At 38.9% G+C, this 22,615-nt stretch overlaps 1 protein-coding gene and 2 non-coding genes across 3 annotated transcripts in view; 1 reads left to right on the plus strand and 2 right to left on the minus strand.

Moving 5' to 3' along the window:
• The first annotated feature begins 16,961 nt into the window (after positions 1 to 16,961).
• m1ap (meiosis 1 associated protein) overlaps positions 16,962 to 22,615 on the plus strand; it is a 33,626-nt gene continuing 27,972 nt past the window's right edge. Inside the window, exons 1-5 of the mRNA XM_053343073.1 lie at positions 16,962 to 16,977; positions 17,104 to 17,240; positions 18,083 to 18,103; positions 19,579 to 19,842; positions 19,996 to 20,193. Of these exons, the coding sequence (XP_053199048.1) occupies positions 16,962 to 16,977; positions 17,104 to 17,240; positions 18,083 to 18,103; positions 19,579 to 19,842; positions 19,996 to 20,193 (636 nt within the window). The remainder of the gene's footprint in view (positions 16,978 to 17,103; positions 17,241 to 18,082; positions 18,104 to 19,578; positions 19,843 to 19,995; positions 20,194 to 22,615) is intronic.
• trnaa-ugc (transfer RNA alanine (anticodon UGC)) lies at positions 20,781 to 20,852 on the minus strand. Its single transcript has one exon. It is a non-coding gene; the product is annotated as a tRNA-Ala (tRNA).
• On the minus strand, positions 21,915 to 21,986 carry trnaa-cgc (transfer RNA alanine (anticodon CGC)). The gene has a single exon. It is a non-coding gene; the product is annotated as a tRNA-Ala (tRNA).

The raw sequence follows: 22,615 nt of genomic DNA on the forward strand, positions 1-22,615 counted from the left end.
ATATGTTATATTACAAATATGACTTTGTTTTATTTCATTTACTCTAAAAAGATTTGTTAAATAAATCATATCATATATCATTGTATGTACTATATATTCCTGTATCTCACATTTAATACAGTTATATTGTTGTGACACTTTAAAATGTACATGCAACAATATTTGTAATACTATAATTTGGTCAGCTCAAAACTAAATGAGGATACAGATTTTAAAGTCTAAACCATAGAGTTGTTCCCATAGCAATACCAGTTTTAGAAATGTTTCCAATACTTGCAAAATGTTGGATCATTCAATCGGGTATCGTTGAGTACAGGAATCTATGCACCAATTTGATAGCACATAATTCATCGATAAAATGTAAAGTAGGTTCACACCTGGATGAATCAGAAATCAATTCTTCTTTGCCGCTCCAACACAGCAGCCTACACAGCAAGATTTTCTGTGCAGCCAGTGGCAAATACTGCTTTTAGAGCGGCGGAGAAGAATTGATCTCTGGTAAATAGAGTAGCCATTAGCGTTACCAGCTATCTGGCAATATTTTACACTGGAATCCCAACCAGTAAAAATGCAACGTCTGCAGTGTAACAGGCTTTAGTCTTGAGGGGTGTCACTGGTGTTACCAATTTCAACACCAGCATCCATACAGAGTTAGTACAACACAGATCTCAATATGTTTTAATGAAATAGTATCAGATCTGTACTTGGTATCAACTGATGCACAAGTTTGGGTATTGGAATTGATATCAGAAAGGAAAAACTGGCATAGAAACATATCCACTAAAACATTCTGACTCAAACCCTGTATGTAATATTAATACAGATGTTGCACATAGACTTAAGTGCTGTGAGGAAGTGTATTGGGACTTTTCAACAACTTGACCCCACAGACACACCTATTTTGTGATTGTTGTTGTGTGAGAGGACAGAAAGTTACTTGCTTACCCCTTTGACGTACTCCACTAACACTTTCCTTGTTGCTAAGCAGAGAGAGGAAGAACGTTCTATGACCAGAAGAGACTCCTAGAGTACCTTCTTCCTGTTGGAAAGTCAACAAAAAGAGTGGTGTAAAGTTCAGTTCATACTCTTGCTTGCCTCGCTGACCCCAGTTCTAGCCATAATAATTAGTGTGGGATATCTCGGAGTCTGACACCAGATCAGGGTCAACCTACAGTTACAAAGTACATCCTGTCATAAAATAAAGGTGCTGTCATCCTCCAGCTTAATTTGGCTTGCTGTGCTTGTTTTTAGCCTTGAAGTGTTGAAAGGGTTGAAAGGACACAACCGTGTTAGTTGATATCAGTGTATTATGTTCTCATTTCATCAAGCAGCCTTCTGTGTATAAGTCATCCCAGTATTTTAATTACCTTAAAATAATGGGATAGATCAAAAAGAATGACCCAGGATTGTTTAATGGGACTGAAGCAGCAATATTGCTACAAATGAAAGATCTAGTCAGAGATTGTGCAAATTTGATCCTAACAAGATTAGTTTTAGCTTTTATTGTTGTTGTTTCCACTTATGACACATGTAGTTAAGATGACACTGTCTACCTTTGAATACACATTCAACTGGACTCACAAACTACATGAGCTACAACTATGATGCACACCAGGACAGTCAAAAAGAAAGAAAGAATGTGGTTTGGCAGAAACTATGGTGCAATTAGGGCTTAATGCTATTATGATTCATATATTTACTGCCAAAGATACTCAGGATACATATACTTGGAATACAGCATCCACTTATGTGGTGTTTCTTGAGTGGATGGCTCAGTTGTTATCAAGGCACCACAGACCACCTTTGACTAGACAGAGGTTACAACTCAACCCCACCCGCCTCCCCAAAATTCCACACTTGAGTTATAATAACTAAACCGCCTTCTTCATGATAACCTAGCCCATCCATCTGCTGATGAAGGCTGTGATATGTAGCTGAAAGTTTCAAGTATATTGACCTTGTGATGAATATTTTCTCTCCAACTGCAATTTCCAAGTTCAACAATGAACACTATATTTATTACATAGAAAGGATGAATGAGGAAAGGTTATGTTTTTAGAAACACTGGAATGCCACTGAAAAAGATAACACATTTGATGTATTAAAGATAATCTCGTTCAAATGAAACAAAACTACAAATAGTGAAGAAACATTTTTGAGAGCTGGAATCAATTAGCTGAGCTGTGCAATTATCCATTTTTACTTTTAACTATGTTCTCTGTATTCTGGAGACAAGTGAAATCAACATGGTACTACTTTACAATCATCTCGTTAGGTCCTAATGAGATGATTGTAAAGTAGTACCATGTTGATTGACCTAATGATTAGGAGATGAATCTATACTGTGAGGACACTGTAATCAAAACATGAATATGTAATATAAAAAACATGGATTGAAAAATGCTGCTCTTTTAGGTCTGTGCAAATCCCACAAACCCTTGCATATTGATTGTGCATGGAAAATAAATAGAATCTGACTGATTACAGTGAGTGTTACTAGATAGTATTTATAATCATGCTAAATTAATGGAAATTACCCAGACCAGCTACAATAAATACAATTGGCACAGGAAATGACAAGACAGGCTACAGTCAGGATGCAGCCTGCCATAATGAGAAGTTGATCAATGGATAGACAGGAAACAGGAGGGGCGGCATATGTTGCCTGTGTTCTGAAGTAGCACATTTAAAATTACATAAACTTGTATGAACTGACCGTTATTTTCATCAAACAAGGTCATAAACTCTCACGCATGTCTAACAGAACACATGTTTATTCAGGAAATTGAAAACAGCACAGTGTTCGCTGAAAGGTGATTGAACTGTCTGTCTCCACTTGACGGAAATCAAAGGCTCAAGACACAAAAACAACATCATATGACAGAGGTAGTGATACGCAGCTGCACCAATATCTGTATCACCCCAGGAAGAACAGAGTTCACTGGAGGTAGCATGACTTACTGGGAAAGAGAGAGAAGAGCAAACATGGAAAGAAATACAAAAAAGGTGATGATGTTATTCCTATAGTGGCAGAATGTAACCAAATACATTTAAACTCATACAGAAGCCTACAGTCCTGATGTTTTTAAAATTGTATCCCACTTAATGCTTCTACTCCAGGATATTTCTGATACATATACTTACTCCAATATATTTATTTAACAGCTTTAAGCGGTTTAACAGCAATTTGACCTCCAAGAGAGAATTGCATTGACTATTGCATGACTCTTGTTTTGAGACAGATTTGGGAAAATTTGAACCTATCCTGTGATAAGATACGTAAGCATATGAAATACAATGCACTGTGAAGTATTAAACCACTGATTCCCAAAACCTTTGGCTTGTGACTCCTTACTAACAAAGCAGTGTTTACTCAAGGACTCTTATCATGTTTCACACGTCTAAACCATTTTATCAGTTTGACCAAAGAGATATTTTCCCTCTGGACCTCTCTGAGGGTCTCTGTAAATAACTGGCTGAAGCCTGAAAAGATAGAATTATCTAATATTAGATTAATACAAATTTGTGTGACAGAAGGAAACCTCATGCATGAGAATCTAATAATGTAACATCTGATAAAATATCAGTCACAGGGTACGTTTTCTGCATGTACTTTTACTTTTGATACTTTATGCTGTACTAAGACTTAAGGAGGATTTTGAATGCAGTACTTTCAGTGAAGGATCAGAAATCTACTTCTTCACACATGGTAAAAACGTTATATTTAAGAAACTGAGACCATGATGGTGGAACAAAACATACTGTGATCATAAGTCAGCTTTTCCTTGTTTAGGTTGTTTTATTTTTGACTTGGTGAGTATCTGCTGTTCCACAAGAGACCATAAGTTGTTTTTCATACAGGAGTACCACTGAGTACATGTCTGTTTGTTCTCCTGCTGTGAAATATTACTTTAAAAGGGAGAAAAAACATACAGCCCTGGAGGTGTCGGCAGGTCACAAAGCAAAAAGGGAGACAACAACATATCAGACTGACTCCAAGAGAGAAAGTACTAACAAACACACACACACACACACACACACACACACACTCACACACACACACACACACACACGTTTGTCTTTATATCCTTGTCAAGACACTCATTGAAATAATGCATTCCCTAGCCCCTTACCCTAACTTTAACCATCACAACTAAATGCCTATACTCAACCCTTACCCAAAGTGAACCAAAGCCAATTCTAACCTTAAAGTTAAAACCAAATCTTAACCCTCAAATTACCCTCTGAAGTTGTGAGGACTGGCTAAAATTCCCTCACAACACAGAACACATGTCCTCACAATGCTGTTTTTTGACTGAAATGGGTTCTCTTTAAGATAGAAAGATAGATATGCACACACACACACACACACACTTTCTGTGTTCTTGTAATTAAGACAAAGTGCTCCATTAGTTCTCCATTAATGACTGGAACAACTACATGTCTAATCAAGTGATTTGGTCCACAACTCATTTTTGGTTTCTATGGCAACGGACCTATTGAACCTCTCAGCGCTTGATTAACAGTGAAGAGTGTGCACCATAATGTAGTCCATTATGACGTTCCTCATCCACTGTTAATCAGGAGTAACACGAACACTTATTAATAAGCACAAAGAAACATTATAATATATTCAGTCTTCTGTGCTCCATATTATTATCTGTCTCAGTTCAATTCCCAAAGTTTGTACTGCATTCAAATGGAGATAACCGCACCTTGTTTTTCAGAAAGTGTAGTCTACTGTCTGGGATATCCCCAAAGAATCCTCATATTCTGCCATGCAAACACCTTATCAGTCTTTCCAGGGTTTCTCAATGTTTATATGATTATTGGAAGAGTTTGCAGCTGCTTTTCTTGAGAAAAATAACAAGCAAAGGAAAATAATACTACATTTAGAAAATTACTACCAAATGTGTAATCACTTCCTTGGTGCTATTTTTAAATTTATTTCTGAACATCAGACCCACAGGCTTAATTAGCTTCAATATTATCTAAAAAAGGAAATACTGTACTTGACTTCTATTGTTATGTTGGAGGTAGATTATGCTCATCTTTGCATCAACTTGTATTCTCCTCTAAATGTACGTAAACCTCACCTGGGAACATGTGGACACTGTTTTGCATGATCATGGTCATTTTTGGCAGGTGAGACTTGTCCATCTTCCACCTGAATATGACAATTGGTTCAAATCACAAGCATTCTGTTACTTTGGGTATTTCATGCAGAGAAGTTGCAGTAATTTATCAAAATTATAAGCCTTGCACATATTGTGGATATTTAGCTAATAACTAGCTATCAAGAAAACAAGAATTATGATGACAAACAGTATAATGTAAATTTCAGCTTGTCTACTAAGAAGGAATTTCAATTGTCCATCTCACCTGAGTCGGAAGGGGAAAATATTCTTCTATTTAAATCAATACACCTGTCTATACAAGCTGCATAATCTTGTGTGTTACACTCAGGTTCTTGAAGCATCATTTTTACAATTAAAGTATATAAAAGTATTTTCTTCTGTTCTGCGCATGTAACTACAGGACTGAAGCTGCTGCTCTGCTAATGTTGCACTTTCACTACACAGCCTGTGCAGACTGTGTTAAGCTGTTTACATATAAGAACTCTGGACAATTTCCGGTCCAGACCTTTTACACATGCAGCACACAATACAAGATTGTCCATCAGATGCATTCTCACCAACTGGAACTATTCCATTTGGTTCAGGCGAGGGTTGGCACATGGTTAGAATGTGCCAGAGGCAAGGCATGGTGTTTTGTTCACAACACATTGATTGAAGATGTACCGACTCATCTGTAATGAATCCATAATCAGTCTAATCATCTCTCCATTTAGTCATTTTCATTTGCATCTTGTTGTAAATGGCCATTTGATTTGCCCTCAGATGCCTTTATTCTTCTGGTTCTGTGCCAGTTGCCTGAAAGAAGCATCAACAACACACCCACTCACTCACTGTGAATTCTCTGGATAATAATCTGCTCTATTCACACATGGGCTCAATCAGACATTACACTGACACTGACTAAGCTAACAGAATAAAGTCTGTTTAACGTCCGGTCCAACTGATTCAGACATCTAGACCAGGTAATGTCTAGATAAAGTTCAAGGTCACAGTGCATGTGTGAAAGGGGCTTTAGAGTAACACCAATCTAAGTCAAAGATACAGATTATCAAATCTAAAATTACATCTGGCTTTGTTGCCATGGTTGTCTGTCACTGCATGTGGAGGGATCGGGCCATACCAGCGCAGCTCTTCATGGCAGACTGGGCATAGTGATGTCATCCTCTATACTAATTGGAGGAGAGAAGTGGATGACTCATTGAAATATAGCCTTTTCATTCGGGAAAACCGCCTAAGTGGCTGAGGATTTCAAGCTGCCCGAAACCCTTTTTTTCCTAACAAATCAAGTAAAGAGCGTTCAATCTGGGTGAAAATATGCTCAATATGGCAACACTGACAAGGAGGTCATTCATCAAAGTGAGATAATTCAGTCAGAAACAGAAAAAACTCACTGGGATGAGAAACAGAATGTAATAATAAATGTTGGCAGCCAGGGAAAATACTACAAAAATACAAAAATAGCCCTACTGCACATACTAAGTGATGAGTGCAGTCTGGATCATTTCGAGAGCACAAATCAGTAGAATCATTCCTTATCTCGCTACACTCACTTTCCATATTTCAGACTTAGTGAGATTATTAAAACTGGCCAATTGGCATCAGTACCAAAGACACGAAGGCATTCAGCTCTATCTATTTTGAGATGGCTAAGCGCCTACTCTAGTTTTTCTTTGTCGATTGAGCAGTTTTTAGCCCAAAGCAATTAGGCAAACCCACTAGCCCTGTCAGCGGTTCCATTGAATGCAATCCTGCATTGAGAAATTAACCATTGGGCAGATTTTGTACCTTCCTCTCTCCATTCACTGCATCTTTTTACTTCACTTCCTTTTTCTCCGTTTTTCGTCTTTTGATGGAATGACAGAAAGAGCGATTAACTGCTAAAATCCGCCTGTTGTCCGCCCCTCTCTCTCTCACACACACTCACACACTCACACAGACATACACACAGTGATACACACAAAAACTCAAATTCATCATTCATGTTTCATGCAAGGGGTGCTGAATAGTGCCGTTTGGAGAGCCCAATTTCCATGACAACAGGTCTGAGGATTAGGGTGAAAGACTGTCATTCCAGAGCAATTGTCAGAGCACCTTGATTCAGAGGAGCACTTAAAAGGGAAGTGAAGGAGCAGAGCACGGGGGTGGAAAAAGAAGAATTTGGGTCGGTTGAAGGATCAAGGGAGGAAAGGAGGAATAGAGTTGTGGCTAATGATCCTGCTGAAGATCACTTTACCCCAAAAATCCTCACCTACTGTAAGTCACTGTGGAGGAGAGGCGAATACCTAAACTGTAAATTTTAAACAAATTACAAAATTTATGGAACTTGTTTAGAATAAGAAAAATATATAACACCAGCCTCATCCTTTACCAGAAAAACTGGTGTACATGATGAAAACTGGTCAATTTAAATGACTAAAGGTTTCTTTCATAGGATCGCCAGTCTTTACAGCTGTTTAATGATGACGTGATTTTTATATCGGTCATCTCAGAATGAATACAGGTGGTTTAATTTTGAACATGTATCTGAGTAGAACATACGGCAAATGCACCAATAATAGTTGTGTCCTTAAAGGGACTGAGGCAGGTAGGTGGAAGACTGAAACAAATCTGGAAAATTCACCATGAAAAATTCTGCTGATGTAATTTTAGGGATGCTAGATAAACCTAGGGATGGGGAGGGGGCTGCAGACAGGTTAAAGGAACACCTTGGCACTTTAAAATCTAGTTTCTTTTGCTTCTCCTAATCTTTCACTGACAGAAGGATCGCCTCCCACAAATTTCTTATTCACTTTTCAAAGCGCAGCCAGAAAGTAAAATCATCTTTTGTGAGCAGGTTGCATGTGATTTCAACTGTGGCAGCCTGTCACTCTTTCTCTATTTAAAAAGTTTATAACAGCTTTATATATTTCAGCACCTCTGTTCAAAAGCTTTTATGTTTTAATTTTAGTTTTTCATATTCATGAAAATCTGACAGGTTTACATAACCTGATCCATATGCTTTCCAGTTGCTTGGAACTCATTTCGTTCGCTACGCACGAATCTTCAACCCGTCTGCAAATTTAATAGACAAGGCGCTTGTCTTTCACTGCAGTCTCTTCTGCGATGATCTGCCTGGAACAATGTTTTCACGGATGGATCTGCCTCCTTCCAATTAGCTGTTCCTGGGCTCCTTCTGAAGTTAACAGCCGTTCATGTTCATCTCGAAACATCTGCTGTTTTTAAATGGATCTAATGAATATATGATTTTTATTCTGCTCCAAAACTGTGCTAATGGTGTCAGCACACTTTAACATCAAGTCATTACTATTATGAAATTCAGACTTTTGAAAACCCACATCTACCCGCACAACCTTACACAAGAACAAAGTAAAACTTTTAGCTCCCATGAGTGCAGCAGCGCTGACATTTTACAATATGTATGACACAATACCTCACTTCATTGCCCTGGAGTCACAAAACTGCACATGGTAGAAAATATTATTCATTACTCAAAAAAAAATTTTTTTTATGAACAGATCAGCCATGGCAGTGAGACATAGTGTATTTGCACATATGCAAACATACACGTGCACACTGACATGAATCTTTAAATCACAATCAACAGGAGAACCAAGATTCATGAATATGTTAACAAGCACCCCCTGCAGAATAATACGGTCCATCCATTAACACACACACACACACACACACACCAGACACTGACCTGATCATTATACAGCCCTGAGGAAGACACTGGGTTCAGGGAAACACAAAGGGAGAGAGTGGAGACATCGTTACCATGATGTACTGGGCTCCAGTGTCAGTACACCTCACCTTATACACACATAAGTGAAAGCCAGGGAGGATAGTGTGTTTAGAATGACTCTCTATATCTAACACATAGACACAGTGTCTCGCCACCTCAAAACGCAGCTCAGATACCATAACATTAGCTGGATCTGCTTTGATTTAGGCTTGAGATTTTTTATATTACATGCTGAAAATTCCTTCTACTCATGACAGACCACTCAGTAAATACGCCATGTGTGCTTAACCATAGATGTCTAATGTACAACTCAACAACTGTTGAATCACCCAAATTGATCAACAAACATTTAATTCATTCTCTTCTATCATTTTCTGCATTTGGTACCCTCTGACCCTTTAAAGGAAATGAAGAAAACAAATGCACAGGCTTAATGTCGTTAACATGTCACATCACCACAGCTGGGACAATGTATAGCTTAGGCTACTTGTTCCTGTTCTGAATATGGAGTAGAAAGGCATGGGAGGAAAGTGCAACAACAGAGTGGATTGTTCGAAGAGTCACATGTCACATCGGCAGATCCGATGAGACCGTGTGGTGCTATAGCAGTTACTGTACAGAGCTATACTGTCTATACTGTCCTGCACAAGAGATAAGCAGGAAGCACTTCCTGACATTACTAAATTACACATATAACAAGAAGACACAAAGAAGCATTCTGTTTTCTATACATGTAGATCAACAACATGAGGCATGACACGTGTGTGGACCCACATCTACATACAATGAGAGTTGGTTTGTTGTCGAAATGAACAATTTTAACATCTATACCACTACTGCTGTTTTAAGACCTGATTAAACCAACTTTAAGTGCACAGACAAACCAAGCTTCATGTGTTACCACCAGGCATCATAGCAGAAGACAACCAAACCATCCTGTTGTATCCCTGCTTTGCAGTCTTGCCTCAAATCAAGCTGTGTCGATTGTAGGAATTGCATTTTGTTTATCACCAACTTAGCAGACATTTGTTTGTAGAGCTATTCTTTAATAAAGATTTGTCTACATGACGAGATTGACATCTTTTGTGCTATTTAGTCAATTGATCTAAATATAGAGGGGTAAAAGTGGAATATCAATGGTGAGCTCTTACATGAAGAGCTGCAGGTGTTCTTACTTTGGTTAGTACGAACCAGCACACCCCCAACAATCCAGGTACTTTGTAGAAAAAGATTTGTAGAAAAAGGTTTGTAGAAAAAGGTTTGTATCACCCCAGCACGGCTTGAATAGTCACTGTTGCTCACAGCCTAGCTCAGAGTTACAGTAGTACCATCATCCTGCTGAAAAACAGTGTATACATATAGTAAAAGCTATTAGCATGGAGTAGGGTTGGCTACACTCCTTTATTGTGTGGTTTGGTTTGACAGATAACATAAACATCTAAGGCTAATAATGAAATCTAGCATATTTTAAACGCAAAAAGTAAAGACTTCAAGTTGTCTTTTTCTCTTATAGATGCAAGTTGGTCTGAGCTGGTTGCTAGGCCAGAATCCAATAGCAAAGGCAATATAAACTCTCTGTAAACCATTTTTAGATCAATTTTATGCTGAGTGGACGTCCTGATTTGACAGCATGTGTGAGTGTGTGTGTGTGTGTCACCATTGATCGGGGCTTAATATTTCTGGTTGGGTGGTGGCTAAAGAGGTGCAGATAAACAAGTTTCTTCCACAATTCTGATTCTTGAAGGCCTACCACATCTCTTTCTCCCTTCCTTTCCCTCTTTTGTTCCTTCCCTCCTGGTTAAATATTCATCCCAAATGTCATCACACACCTGCTCCTTACACCTCATTATAGAGGCACTATTGGGCTGAATAAATAGGACCGGGGAGTGAAATAATAGCAACATTTGCATAAGATATTTCAATTTGTCACAACTGTTGGTGATTCAGCATAAATACAGTACATTTACTGGCATCACATTGCCAATCTGGTGACATACCACTAATATAACAAGTCATAAGGGTATAATAAAGTTATTAATGAGATCATGACACCACCAGGAGCTGACCTGAACAGGGTAACGTCATCTAGGTCACCATAAAGCCATTAGCCCTGAAGATGTTGATGTTCAAAGATGAGTCATGCATGTTCACGAGGACTTTCTCAGCAGTTTTCCTGCCAAGAACATCACTCCTGTTCATGTGGTACATTAGGAACACTGACTTATTGATGAGGCTGCAGTCACAAGATCATCAGGAGCTTCTGTTGTTTGGTAGACAATCTGTTTTCTGACGCAAAACCCCTGACAGCAACTGATGCAAAACCCCTGAGAATGATTTTAGAGCTGAGATAAAACACTTCCATTGTAACACTCGAAAGAGACCTTTTGACGATGGTGTGGCGATGCGGTCTGGGTCAAAGCAGTCTGCCTGTGGCCAAGTATCATCAGACACATGCGCAGCCACACTTTTGAGCAAATAGACGGGAGTGGCAGACCAGCTAAAACCTTTCATCCATCATCCTATTAGAGAAGGAAATGTCCTCAAGGTTTCAATAACAAATTAGATTGCCAATAGATATGTAATGGATAATTGTATTTGGCCAGAATTGTATGGTGTCAGTTACACACTGAATGAGGCAGGTGGAGAGCTGCAGAATTAATTGCCCTTGCAGAAGTCTGCCAAGTCTTGCCAAACTAGATTTATAAAAGAAAGAAAGAAAGAAAGAAAGAAAGAAAGAAAGAAAGAAAGAAAGAAAGAATACATCGACTTAAATATAGGCAAAATCAGTTGTTTTGGCCACTTGGGGGCAGTAGAAATAAGCTCTAAACACGACATTGACATATTATTAACTTGTTAGCAACTTTTTATTTATTCCTCTGCCAGACACAAAGCAGCATTAGCATTCATTTGGAGTTGATTGCTGCCAAATACAAAATTCCCTCTTCTTTTAGCTCTGATCTAGTCCACCAACTCCTAAGAAAAATATCTGGTTCTTTAGCTGCTAAATGCTCCAATATATTCACCAGCTAGTCACTAATTTTGTCTGTTTTCCATTTGGTGAACAATGGGTTCATCATAGGGTTTTCCTTCTTAAAACAGCAGGCTGCTGCAGGGCCTGCTACAACAGTGATGAGAAAGCAGTGATATATGATATAGAAGCAAAATTGAAAAGTTGCAAGCCATAACACGAAAGCAATTAGCTAGTTTAAAGACGTGATGAAGCTCGGTAGAAGTGAGGAGACGTGCAGAGACTTTTAAAAGTTTGTCACTATGAGCAATACCTTTTACATTCGCTTAATCATTTGAGTCATCATTCATATGAAAATCTTGATTATATCAGCTGTAAAATGGGTATATTTCTGATCTACAAACCCTGCTCTCCCATCTCACTATGGCGCCTGGTAATGCTTCACTCATTATTTATCAGTTATTTAATCAAAAGTCATTACTTGAAAAGCCAAGCCATTATGGACAGTAGCACTCATGGTAAGACCTTAATGACCAGTGATAAACAAACAGGCCAACTGGTAACATGAACTCTGGCACGTTCAATCTGTTGTCTGGGAAACATCTCAATTGATTTATATCAACATGAACCAGAACACCTCCTCCCTACCGACTTTGCAATTAAAATCTATGGAGCCAAGCAAAGCAACAGTGATATGTGATAACGATGCTCTCATTGTTAAGGTAGATGTACTCCATGTCACAAAAAGCAGAGCTCCAATTACACCATTAAACCATAAAGGCTGTGCACCCCTCCTTTTAAAGCACTCCCATCAGGTTAAGAGCAGCAACTCTGTGACCTGATGAGTCCAGGACATCCACCCTTTTAGCTACTTCTACCCTATTATATCACACTCTGTCACAACAGTAAACACAAACACCTTGGTAAGCAGGTTTGGCTTTGTGCATTGACACACAAAGACTTGCTTCTTTCTCTCTCTCTCTCACACACACCCACGCACACATACACACTCACACACAGGCATTCCAATGAAGTCGTTTTCCCACCCAGATTAGTACAAACACTCAGAGTATTAATGCTTATCATGCTAAGCCCAAAACACACATACATAGACACACACTTCCCAGAACAACAATTCCCATAATACCCACCAATACACTACGACCCAAACACATCCTCTGTAACGATAGGATTGGGTCGACTCAGAAATGGGTCCCATGTGGATAAAAGAACAAGGTGGTTTGTCCCTATTTGACTTCTGAGCCAAAGCCGATTTAAAATGACAAAGGAATCTATTTTGATTGAACATTTTCATTTTTTAAAACATGCACGCCTGCTATGAGGTTCAGCATCAGTTGACCTACAGCAACCCTGAGGGTTCACTGTTGCCACCAGGTACACAGCTTTGAATTTTGTTACAGCAAACTATTTTGAAAGGAAAAAAGAGATAACACAGATCTGCCAGATTTAATAGTTGATTGATGATTCATTCATGATTCATGAAGCCCAATAACAACAATGTCAAACGTGGCAATCTAGAGTTTCAAGTCAGCCGCATTTTCTCCTGAGGGTAAATGCCTGTAAGTGGTTTAGCTAAATCCTTTTTCCACATCTGTTTTGACATATTGAGTGTTTTACATGTCAGGTAGAATTTAGCTACTCTAAAGTGGCATTTGTGGCAGATGTCTCTATTCTCAGTCATCAGAGCTACTGTACTGTTGCTGCTCTGTGTGATCCCCTTTTCTGTCTTTCTTACCTTCAAGAAGTACAATCTAGCTTCAACATGGTGTAAAAATATGATCTCAACCCAAATTGTGAGGTTTTTTTTATGAGTCCAGAGAAACAAGCGAGCAAATACCTGCAGTAGCTCATTGGAAGTCAACCCTATCGTGTTAAGACAGATACATGTAAAAGGTGTGTTGTGTTAATACTGAAAACAAGTCATTTTCATAATCCATGTTTACATCTAAACCAACATGTTACACATAGCATAACACTGTAAAGTCTACCAAACATGCTGAAACAAGCCTTTTGTTTTAACACTGGATTCCCACACAGACTTAATAATTATAGCCAACATATACTCTTTTTTCTTCTGCTGTATATAAAAAAGGGCACTCAGAGCCTGTTATTCTAGTTTAGATACATTGTTTTTAAGATTTAGATATATATTATAGATATTAGATATATATTAGAGATGGAGATTCATCATCAAATAATGTGTAAATAATCAATAGTGCAAAACCAGTGCAATAACACACTAAATAATGAGATTGGACACAGCTCCATTGTCATGTCCTTAAAAACACATGTTGTGGAGCGCACAACAACCCTGCTGCCCGCTATCTGCTTCCATCTGCCCCCCCCCCCCCCCCATCCCCTTCCACTGAAACTGCTGGGACGTACTGAGAGGATTTTCTAATTTCATGCTCCTGTTCCCAATTTCGGGAATTAAACTAAAACTTCTCAAGGCAGCAAACAACTTAACACAACTGACTTAGCGTTAATTCAACCTGGGTCACACAGAGAGTCAAACTGAGCTTGAACCCGCGGTCAATAAACAGTGCAATAATCACACTAGACTGAGAAAAGCAACTAGTGTGTAAAATAAGTACTAAAAACTACTGTGCAAACTTTCCCCCAAATCTCAGAGAGTAAATCAAAAAAGCATATCGGATTAGTACACTGCCGGAAAGCTCCTATTGACCTAGAAGTGTGTTCATCACAACTAAATTAGGACGCATGTGTGTGTATGCTAAGTAAGTGTGTGTGTGTGTGTGCATAAGAGCGATTAAGCTCCAATCATATCGGTGCACCTAATCCCTTTACATGGGCCTTCATATTTGTAACTGAAAGCTCACATCTGTCTCAGTGGAAGATCCTCCTGGTGAAATCTAGGCATCCTGGCTGTGATTTTATACATTACAGCTAAAATTAGAGTTTCTTATGCTGATGAGCAGGTGGGATGTAGTGAAGTAGGAGTAGGTGGGACTGAATGAAAGAAAGGGTTGTAAATAGAGAGATAAGGTACAAGGATCAGGTGTGTGATGAGATTTTAGAGGAATGTTTAACTAGAAAGGAAGGAAGAAAAGAAGGAAAGTATGGCAGAAATGGAGGTGGGAGACCTTCAAGAATCAGAATTGGGGAAGAACACTTAACTCAAGTGAATCTACTCAGCCATCATCCAACCAGCAACATTAAGCCCTGATCATCTGGTGACACATACACAGGTTGAGCTTTCAAATCAGGATTTCCACTCTATCTGGAAATGGTTTTTGCCAGGTACAGAGAACTGGCAAATAGTTTCCCTCTCTCACATACACACACACAATGCTCATCTTATCTCCCATAAGCAGCTGTACATGTTCCACATTTCTTCACGTCATCTCACGCATCCCGACAAAGTAGTGTGTTGTGGCTGTGGGTGTGACAGAGAGAGACAAACGAGCGCTGTGTGACTTTGCATGAATCAGCTCTCATTTCACAACCCAGCATTCACTAAAGCCTCTTACACGGTACACAACACTTTACAAAACCCCTACACTACACACACACAAACACACATTCAATATTGTATTTCCCCCATCTCCAATTCCTTTCACATCTTGATGGTACCTTGATGGCTCTGAGGGTCACAAACATTCACATTGAGTGAATTGAACAGACAACTATTGGGAACAAATTTCCATATTACTCTTTCATTCTGTCCCTGCACTTGCACTTGGCCTCTCATTATCTTTCTCTCTATGCATATGAAAACTGAGGTACAGAGAGAACCCATGGAAGGAGGGCAGAATAAAAAGCAAAAGTTTTGAATTGAACTTAAAGTAAATACGTTTTTCTTCTAATTTAAGAGAAAACCAACAGCTTACTTTCAGTCGTGGTGTATCTTTTTCTGTCCTTTGCTCCTTGCAGATACAGATGTTCAAGACTTCTTTGTCTGTGCTGCTTACTTAAAAAAACACACAAAAAATAAGTTTTCTTAGAAAATGATCATTAATCTAGTATGGTGACTTCCAGTTCAGCCCAAATTGTTTCCTTAAACAAGTGAAACACAGAGTAACATAACATGGAATTATGACTTTTATTATGACATTTTAAATCTGTATCAAAATACACAAATTACCTTCAGGTCGGTCGCTTTAGACGTCGCTGCCTACGCTGTAAAAGTCACCACAAAAAAGTTAATTGAGTATGAAACGAATTGAAAGCATTAATTTAAAATATTGACATGGTCAGTGTTTTCAGATTAGAGTGATTCATCTTCTCGATAGACAATCTTTGCTTGCGTTAACGTGAGGTGGTGCTTGGCTAACAGAGAGGTGGAACAAGACAGACGCTACTCTGGACTTTATTTACAGGTTTGTTGGCGTTAGCTTATTAGTTAGGTAGCTTTAACTGTCGGATTAAAGTTTCAATACGTAACGATAAATAGTTAACAGCTTACTTTTGTCGTGTTTGTCAAATCTTTAGAGGATACATTTAAGAATCATTAGTATTAATGTTATCTAATTGGCTGTTATAGGCTAGTTATCCCAGCAGCAGAAGCCATCTGAGGAGAAGGAAACTAGCTAAGGTAATTACGCAGTTAGCGTTAGCTAAACTTTCCCACTATGTTATTAGCAATTCGGTCAAATCCTTACAATAAATGTCTAGTATTTATAAGAATTTAACGTCAGCAGTTTAGCTAGCTTTAAAAGGAATTCAATTCAATTTCCAACTTTCTTATAGCTTATTTACTTTGGTTAAAGATATGTGCAGCATTGCTTGATCAACTTTTTCATTTCCACGTCAACTGTACTAGCCAAAAGACACGCCCTCCGAATCGATTCACTTTAACAAGAAGGAGTGTACTAACTTTTGACTGAGACTGTAAACATAAACAAACATAAACATAATTAGAGGAATTTGACAAAATTCACATAAAGTTAGTGTACAGTACTTTAGTAATACTGTTTACCAAGTCTGTTTATGCCAAGGAGGAAAGTCAGCTGAACAGATGCAAGGTGCATTCACCTGAATCTGTGTATTATTTGTTGAGTCTTATTGCATTTATTTATGTTTACACAGAGTGGGAGTTGATGTAAGATCAAAGCCATGAAGGTATAAGATGTGTGATCTGGGTGGTGAGAAGGACAGATTTTGGCTTAGAAGAGGAGAACTGAGTCATAGACAGATGAGAAGGGCACAAGATCAAACAGAAAACACACACTCACATAATATTCGGTGTAAAATAGCCCTTTCCTGTGAAGATCAAAACAGAACAGGGTTTCAGGACAGTGGATTTAAGAGCCTGGGTGATAAAGAGTGCTCAGGGCTCAGCTTTCGATCCGAAGGGATTAGTTCTGTCAATGGTTTCTACTCTGATAACAGCAGTCCAGGCCTTCAGGTGCTTTCTGTATGCCATGTTGTTATTTCTACCTCTATTTTGAGTTCAAAGCTGTTACGGAGCTGCTGGTGAGCTGGTCCTTGTGTTCATGTGGGCATCAGCAACCCGGTATGACTCTGTGTTTCTGCAGACAAATGAAGTGAGGCAGGCCCAGTGGCAGATTTATAGCAACATGATGACATAAAGCTGAAATATTCCATCCGCCTTTAAATTAATTCATCACTTAAACCCCAAAAGGGAATTTGTAAACAGAAGTTTCGTCTGTAAGTGCCTAAAAATGTAGTACCTCAACCTGGGGCACGGGCTGATTGAAGTGTTTTGCTGCAAGCTGTACCGATGTGTACCGTGTGTGTGTTTTTACAGAGACAGTAGTGAAGAAGCTTCCCTGTTCTTTAATAGTTAAGCCAGAGATGAATAAAGTGAAAAATCAGGCAGTATCATCATAAGAGATAGTTAAGTCAGATTTAGGGCTGCAAGTGATGAAAGGTGAATGATCTGTAAGTCATTTTTCATTTTAGTCTAAAAAGGGCCCAATCTGTGTTTTATCCAACCAACTGCCCAAAATCCATATTCAATTTATAATGATATGAAAAAAACAGCAAATCTTCACAATCAAGAAGCAATGATCTGTGAATGTTTTGCGTTTTTACTTAGAAAACTGGACATTTGATTTCCCACCATCATTTCTATCAAGTGATTCATTGACTCAGAGTCTATTGTCTGAATATTAGTATAATGTTTTGATAATATACTCCGAAAAACCCCCATCATGTGTCATTTTTCTGTGGAAACTGTAGAGTAATCTGTTCCTGTTTTAACGGTTTTCTCCCTCTCTGTGGTAGTCCCTGTTCTTGCCCAGCGAGGTGTGGAAATGAAATGCCTAATTGTACTGATGTATGTCAAAATATGGGGTCACTGATGTTGCTAAATCAGGGGTTTCCCTTCAGTAATGATGATGCTAGTGACCAGACATAAAAGGCTGGTTCACACAGATACACATTCCATAATGATAGGGTTTCAGATGGTGCAATTGACTCTGTGAAGCGTGGGGAAGGTTTTAAGGGGGTGAGGGTGAGGGGGGAGTCCCTCTGGCCACATCCTCTGTGTTGCATGACTGACTGTTGCCTTTTGACACACAGCTGAGGCTTTTTTCCATCTGTGGAGACAGTAAAAAAACAAAAAAGATATGTTTTTCTCCTTGTACACATGGATTAGATAAAAACTCAAAGACATGTATTTTCTATTAAAAGCTTTGCAGTCCATATTTTCTTTCCTTTTGTAACGTGTGACCATGGACTAAATTTAGACTGATCTTACATTATACTCATTCTCTGATAAGCTGGTCAGCAGAAAACAAATCAAAAGCAATTATTTTAATGTTTGAGTGTTTGTTTAAAGCAGAAATACCAAATATTTGCTATTTTAAACTAACTAAACTATGAATCAGTTATTCAAAAACATAATTGACACATTAATTGACAATTAAAATAATGACTAGTTGCCACCATAATTGATACCATACTATCATTAACTCCAGTGCTCTGTATTTTATCCATTTTGATTAGGTTGCTGCAATCATCCATTTGCCCACAGGGTTCATTAACTTTTCTGTCAGTCTAAAGCTTGCGTTGCATCCTCGTAGGTCGGACTGCTGTAAATCATGAAGAACAAATTAAACATCTTAATTAGTTCACCACAAATGACTCTCATAACTCTTAAAGGCCACTTGAGGGAGGATTTACACTCTAGGATGACTAAATATGTTGTCCTCTTTGCAGATACCAGATGCAATTTTTTTAGTTTCAAAATTTTTTACTTCCTTTGAGTCATCATTGCACAAAACCTACTTTAGTGTTAACTTGGTAGCAATCCTCTTCAGCAGTCAGGCATGGAGTTACGTGAAACTATTTATAACCTAGATTCTGTTGTGACTTACGTAATTTTCTGTGTTCATCACAGCTGATTTATTCATGTTCTATTTACAGTAGTGCTTACTGCTGATAATTACGACTACAGTGAGTGTACTTTGCGACAAATGTTGACTGTAAAGGCTAATTATCATCACAGAACAATGGATTATTGTGGGATTCTTTTTTGTGGTCTTTGTAATTAAAGCTTCCCCAATTCATGGCCTTTTATATTTGTTAGATGTATTGTAAACAAGTTTTGCTTGCTTGCTTAGGTTTGAAATATTTGTGCAAGGTTTTTGGGGTATATGCAATTTCAGCACAAAACATCTGGAAGATATATCCATGAATACATCTTGCATGGCATCTTTGGGGGGAAATCTTGGCGTTTATGTTTTCTTTGTACCCACTTCTGTGTTCCTTGTTCTCAGATTTCCATGGACAACAAGAAGAAGTCAACAGGTTCCTCCAGCTCTGGGAGCTTGGTTTACTGGTCCTCTCCTTTCCCGCGGCAAACAGCCAGGGTCCTGATTGTGGAGGCGCTGCCACCCTGGTGGTCCGACACCTGTACAATGCTCTGTGAGGCCCTGGATAACTTCCTGTCCCTGGCCTGTAGTCTGGATGGACCCTGTAGAATACCACTGCTCAGCTTGTACGCCATCAGCAGGCAGCAGGAATGTCTTCTGCCATTTGTGGTAAGATAGATTAAGATGGGTTACGGTTAGTCTTTCTAAAAGCAATGAAAAACACATACATAAGGCACAAATCACAAATACAATGAGTAGATATAAAGTCCATCTTCTCTCACTTTTATCCTGTTTTTCTTCTTTCCCCCTCTCTATTTTTAGCAGGTCCGTGGTAACCTGGCCAGGCTGCGTTCCTGTGTGGAGGAGCTGAGATCTATTCCAGGTGAAGGATGTATCAGGGGAGCAGCCAGGGGAGGCGAGTTGCTGCGACAGGCAGTGCTGGACAGTCTGCAGCAGTTTAAACAGTACATCAGACATACCAGCACTGGTAACCAGGCCAACAGCAACACATCTGTGGAGGTGAGCATACACAGGCCTGGTTTAAGCACAACCAGCTGAGCAAAAACACAACTTGTTTTCACAGTCAAAGGACATTTGCAGGAGCACCCTGGTGGTTGAGTGGTTGAGTGGTTAGAGCGCATGCAACATAATCGCAGTGTCCCTGGTCAAATCCAGCCAGGAACCTATGCTCATTTCCCTCTCTCTCTCTCCCTGTTTCCTGTCAGCATCTCTGCCAGCTACTATCAAAATAAAGGCATTTGTGGCACCAGAAGTTTCTAGTTAGACTGAATTTTACTGTCCAATTTTGCCATTGCTTTCAGAAGTAGCACCATTCATGCAACAGCTTGCAGCAGAAGTGTACGCACACAATAACAGAAAGACATACTGAATATATAGAGATGTGTTAATTCAGTAATTAGCAATGTACGTGGTAATTATTGGTATATTTTTGAAAGCCATTGAACTGCTTTTGAAAACATTATAAGAGCAAATGTTGGATAGCTCACTCAACACAAGACCTGTTGATTTTAATGTCACAAAGCTTCATCTTTATATGTGAAGTACTGTGGCATTATCAGTCTATTTTGAAGTGGGAGTTGAAAATGTGGAGATGCTGGGGATTGAACCCAGGACCTCATACATGCAAAGCATGCGCTCTACCACTGAGCTACATCCCCTCTTACTTTCAGTTACCTGCAATGACAAATTTTCTTGGAGCAAAGCTGATGCTACAGCTACATTTTCATTGTGCATATTATTTCATGTTAATTTTATAATGATTTCTGTACACACCTGAAATGACTACGCAACAGGAAATGGCCAAATCACTTCTTCTTCGTTCAATTATGGTGAGCAAACAACAAAACTGCACATCACAGGCAACATCTGGTAAAATGAGACAGGTACTTATTCTGCTGAGTGTCTGTTGGTGAAAACTTACATGTATTTATTTATTTTTTTAAATTTAATGTTCTGTATGAGTGCTTACAGAGAATTACCTTGTGAGGCAGCTGGATCATGCTATAATACATGTTGTCAGGCTTCAAGTTATGTGCTCCTAACCACTAGTGGTGTGGACCAATCAGTGTCACAAATCCAGCTGCCTCACAAGATAAGACAGTGATTGATGGTGATGGATCCAATCTAATCACCCACCAAGCATATTTGAAAGTGCCTACGTTTATCCATACAGTCTTAATGGATGACCTCTCAGATGGATCTGTGTAACAAACCATCTGTTCAGGTCACACAGAGAAGGTTAGAGGCAGCAGAAAGCTGATGCTTATACACTTTACTAACACACTTCATCACCATGTCTTAACTGGCCTACATCATATCTTATTCTTTTCTTTGTCCTCACTAAAAAAGCCAGCATTCAATATCCAGATATAAATACCAGCAACTTAGAGTGAGCACAGAGATCCAAAATGGAGAAACTTACCACCCGTCTAGAGAGCCTGTAGACTCCAGTTATTGGAGGATCATTCACAGTGGACAAACATGTTCATTGCCTTGTGCCACAGGGGGTGCAGGTGGCAGGTGCTGGGGATTGAAACCTGGACCTCATACTTGTGAAGCAGCGCTCTACCACTAAGTTACATCAGCTCCCTGAAAGCATTTTCAATTGATATGTTGTAGAAACTTCAATTTTAAGGTGTGAAAGGGCCAAAATGGAAAGTAATATAAAAGGCAGTGTATGTAATAGCATTTTCACAGTAATCAACATTGAAACCAAGAAGTGGAGATGCTGGGGATTGAACCCAGGACCTCATACATGCGAAGCATGCACTCTACCACTGAGCTACATCCCCTGCTTTCAAGGTTTAATTACAGAGACATATCACAATTTAAAAAAACAGTCTGCCTAAATTTTTAATTAAGTTAAGCTGAAGCATTTTGTTAGTTTAACATATCTTAATTGAATTTTCCACCAAATATTTGGCTGTTCTCTTCACATCCATTATGGAGGAGCATCTCTCCAGCTGCAGTGTAGCTCAGACTGAATAGACTCCCTTTGATATTCAAGCTTTGTACTTCATGCTAATGTAGGGAAGAGCCTCCACTTATACCTGTTAATAAGCTCTCTTCAGGTCCAATTCGCTGTATTAAGCAGTGGCAAAAACATATTGAATTAGGAATCTGATTTGCATTTTTAAAAGCTTAAAAAATCTCAGTCCACTTTAGTGGCTGAGAACTCTTCACATCTTATATCAGACAGTTCACTTCGAACCAGCTCACGTACATTTTAAATGCAGGAAATGGGCTTTATTCATCTGCTGCTGAACATCAGAGCTGTAGTAGGTTTCAGGGCCTTCCTGCTAGAATATCTAATCAGCTATCATTTGTAAGTCACAGAGTGTACAAAATATTTAAACCGCTTTCTCTTTTTTTAATAGTTTCCAGGAAAATCGTGGTGTAATTTGTTTCTGCTCGCTTATGT

This window comes from Scomber japonicus, chromosome 22 (assembly GCF_027409825.1).
Source record: "Scomber japonicus isolate fScoJap1 chromosome 22, fScoJap1.pri, whole genome shotgun sequence".
NCBI lineage: Eukaryota > Metazoa > Chordata > Actinopteri > Scombriformes > Scombridae > Scomber > Scomber japonicus.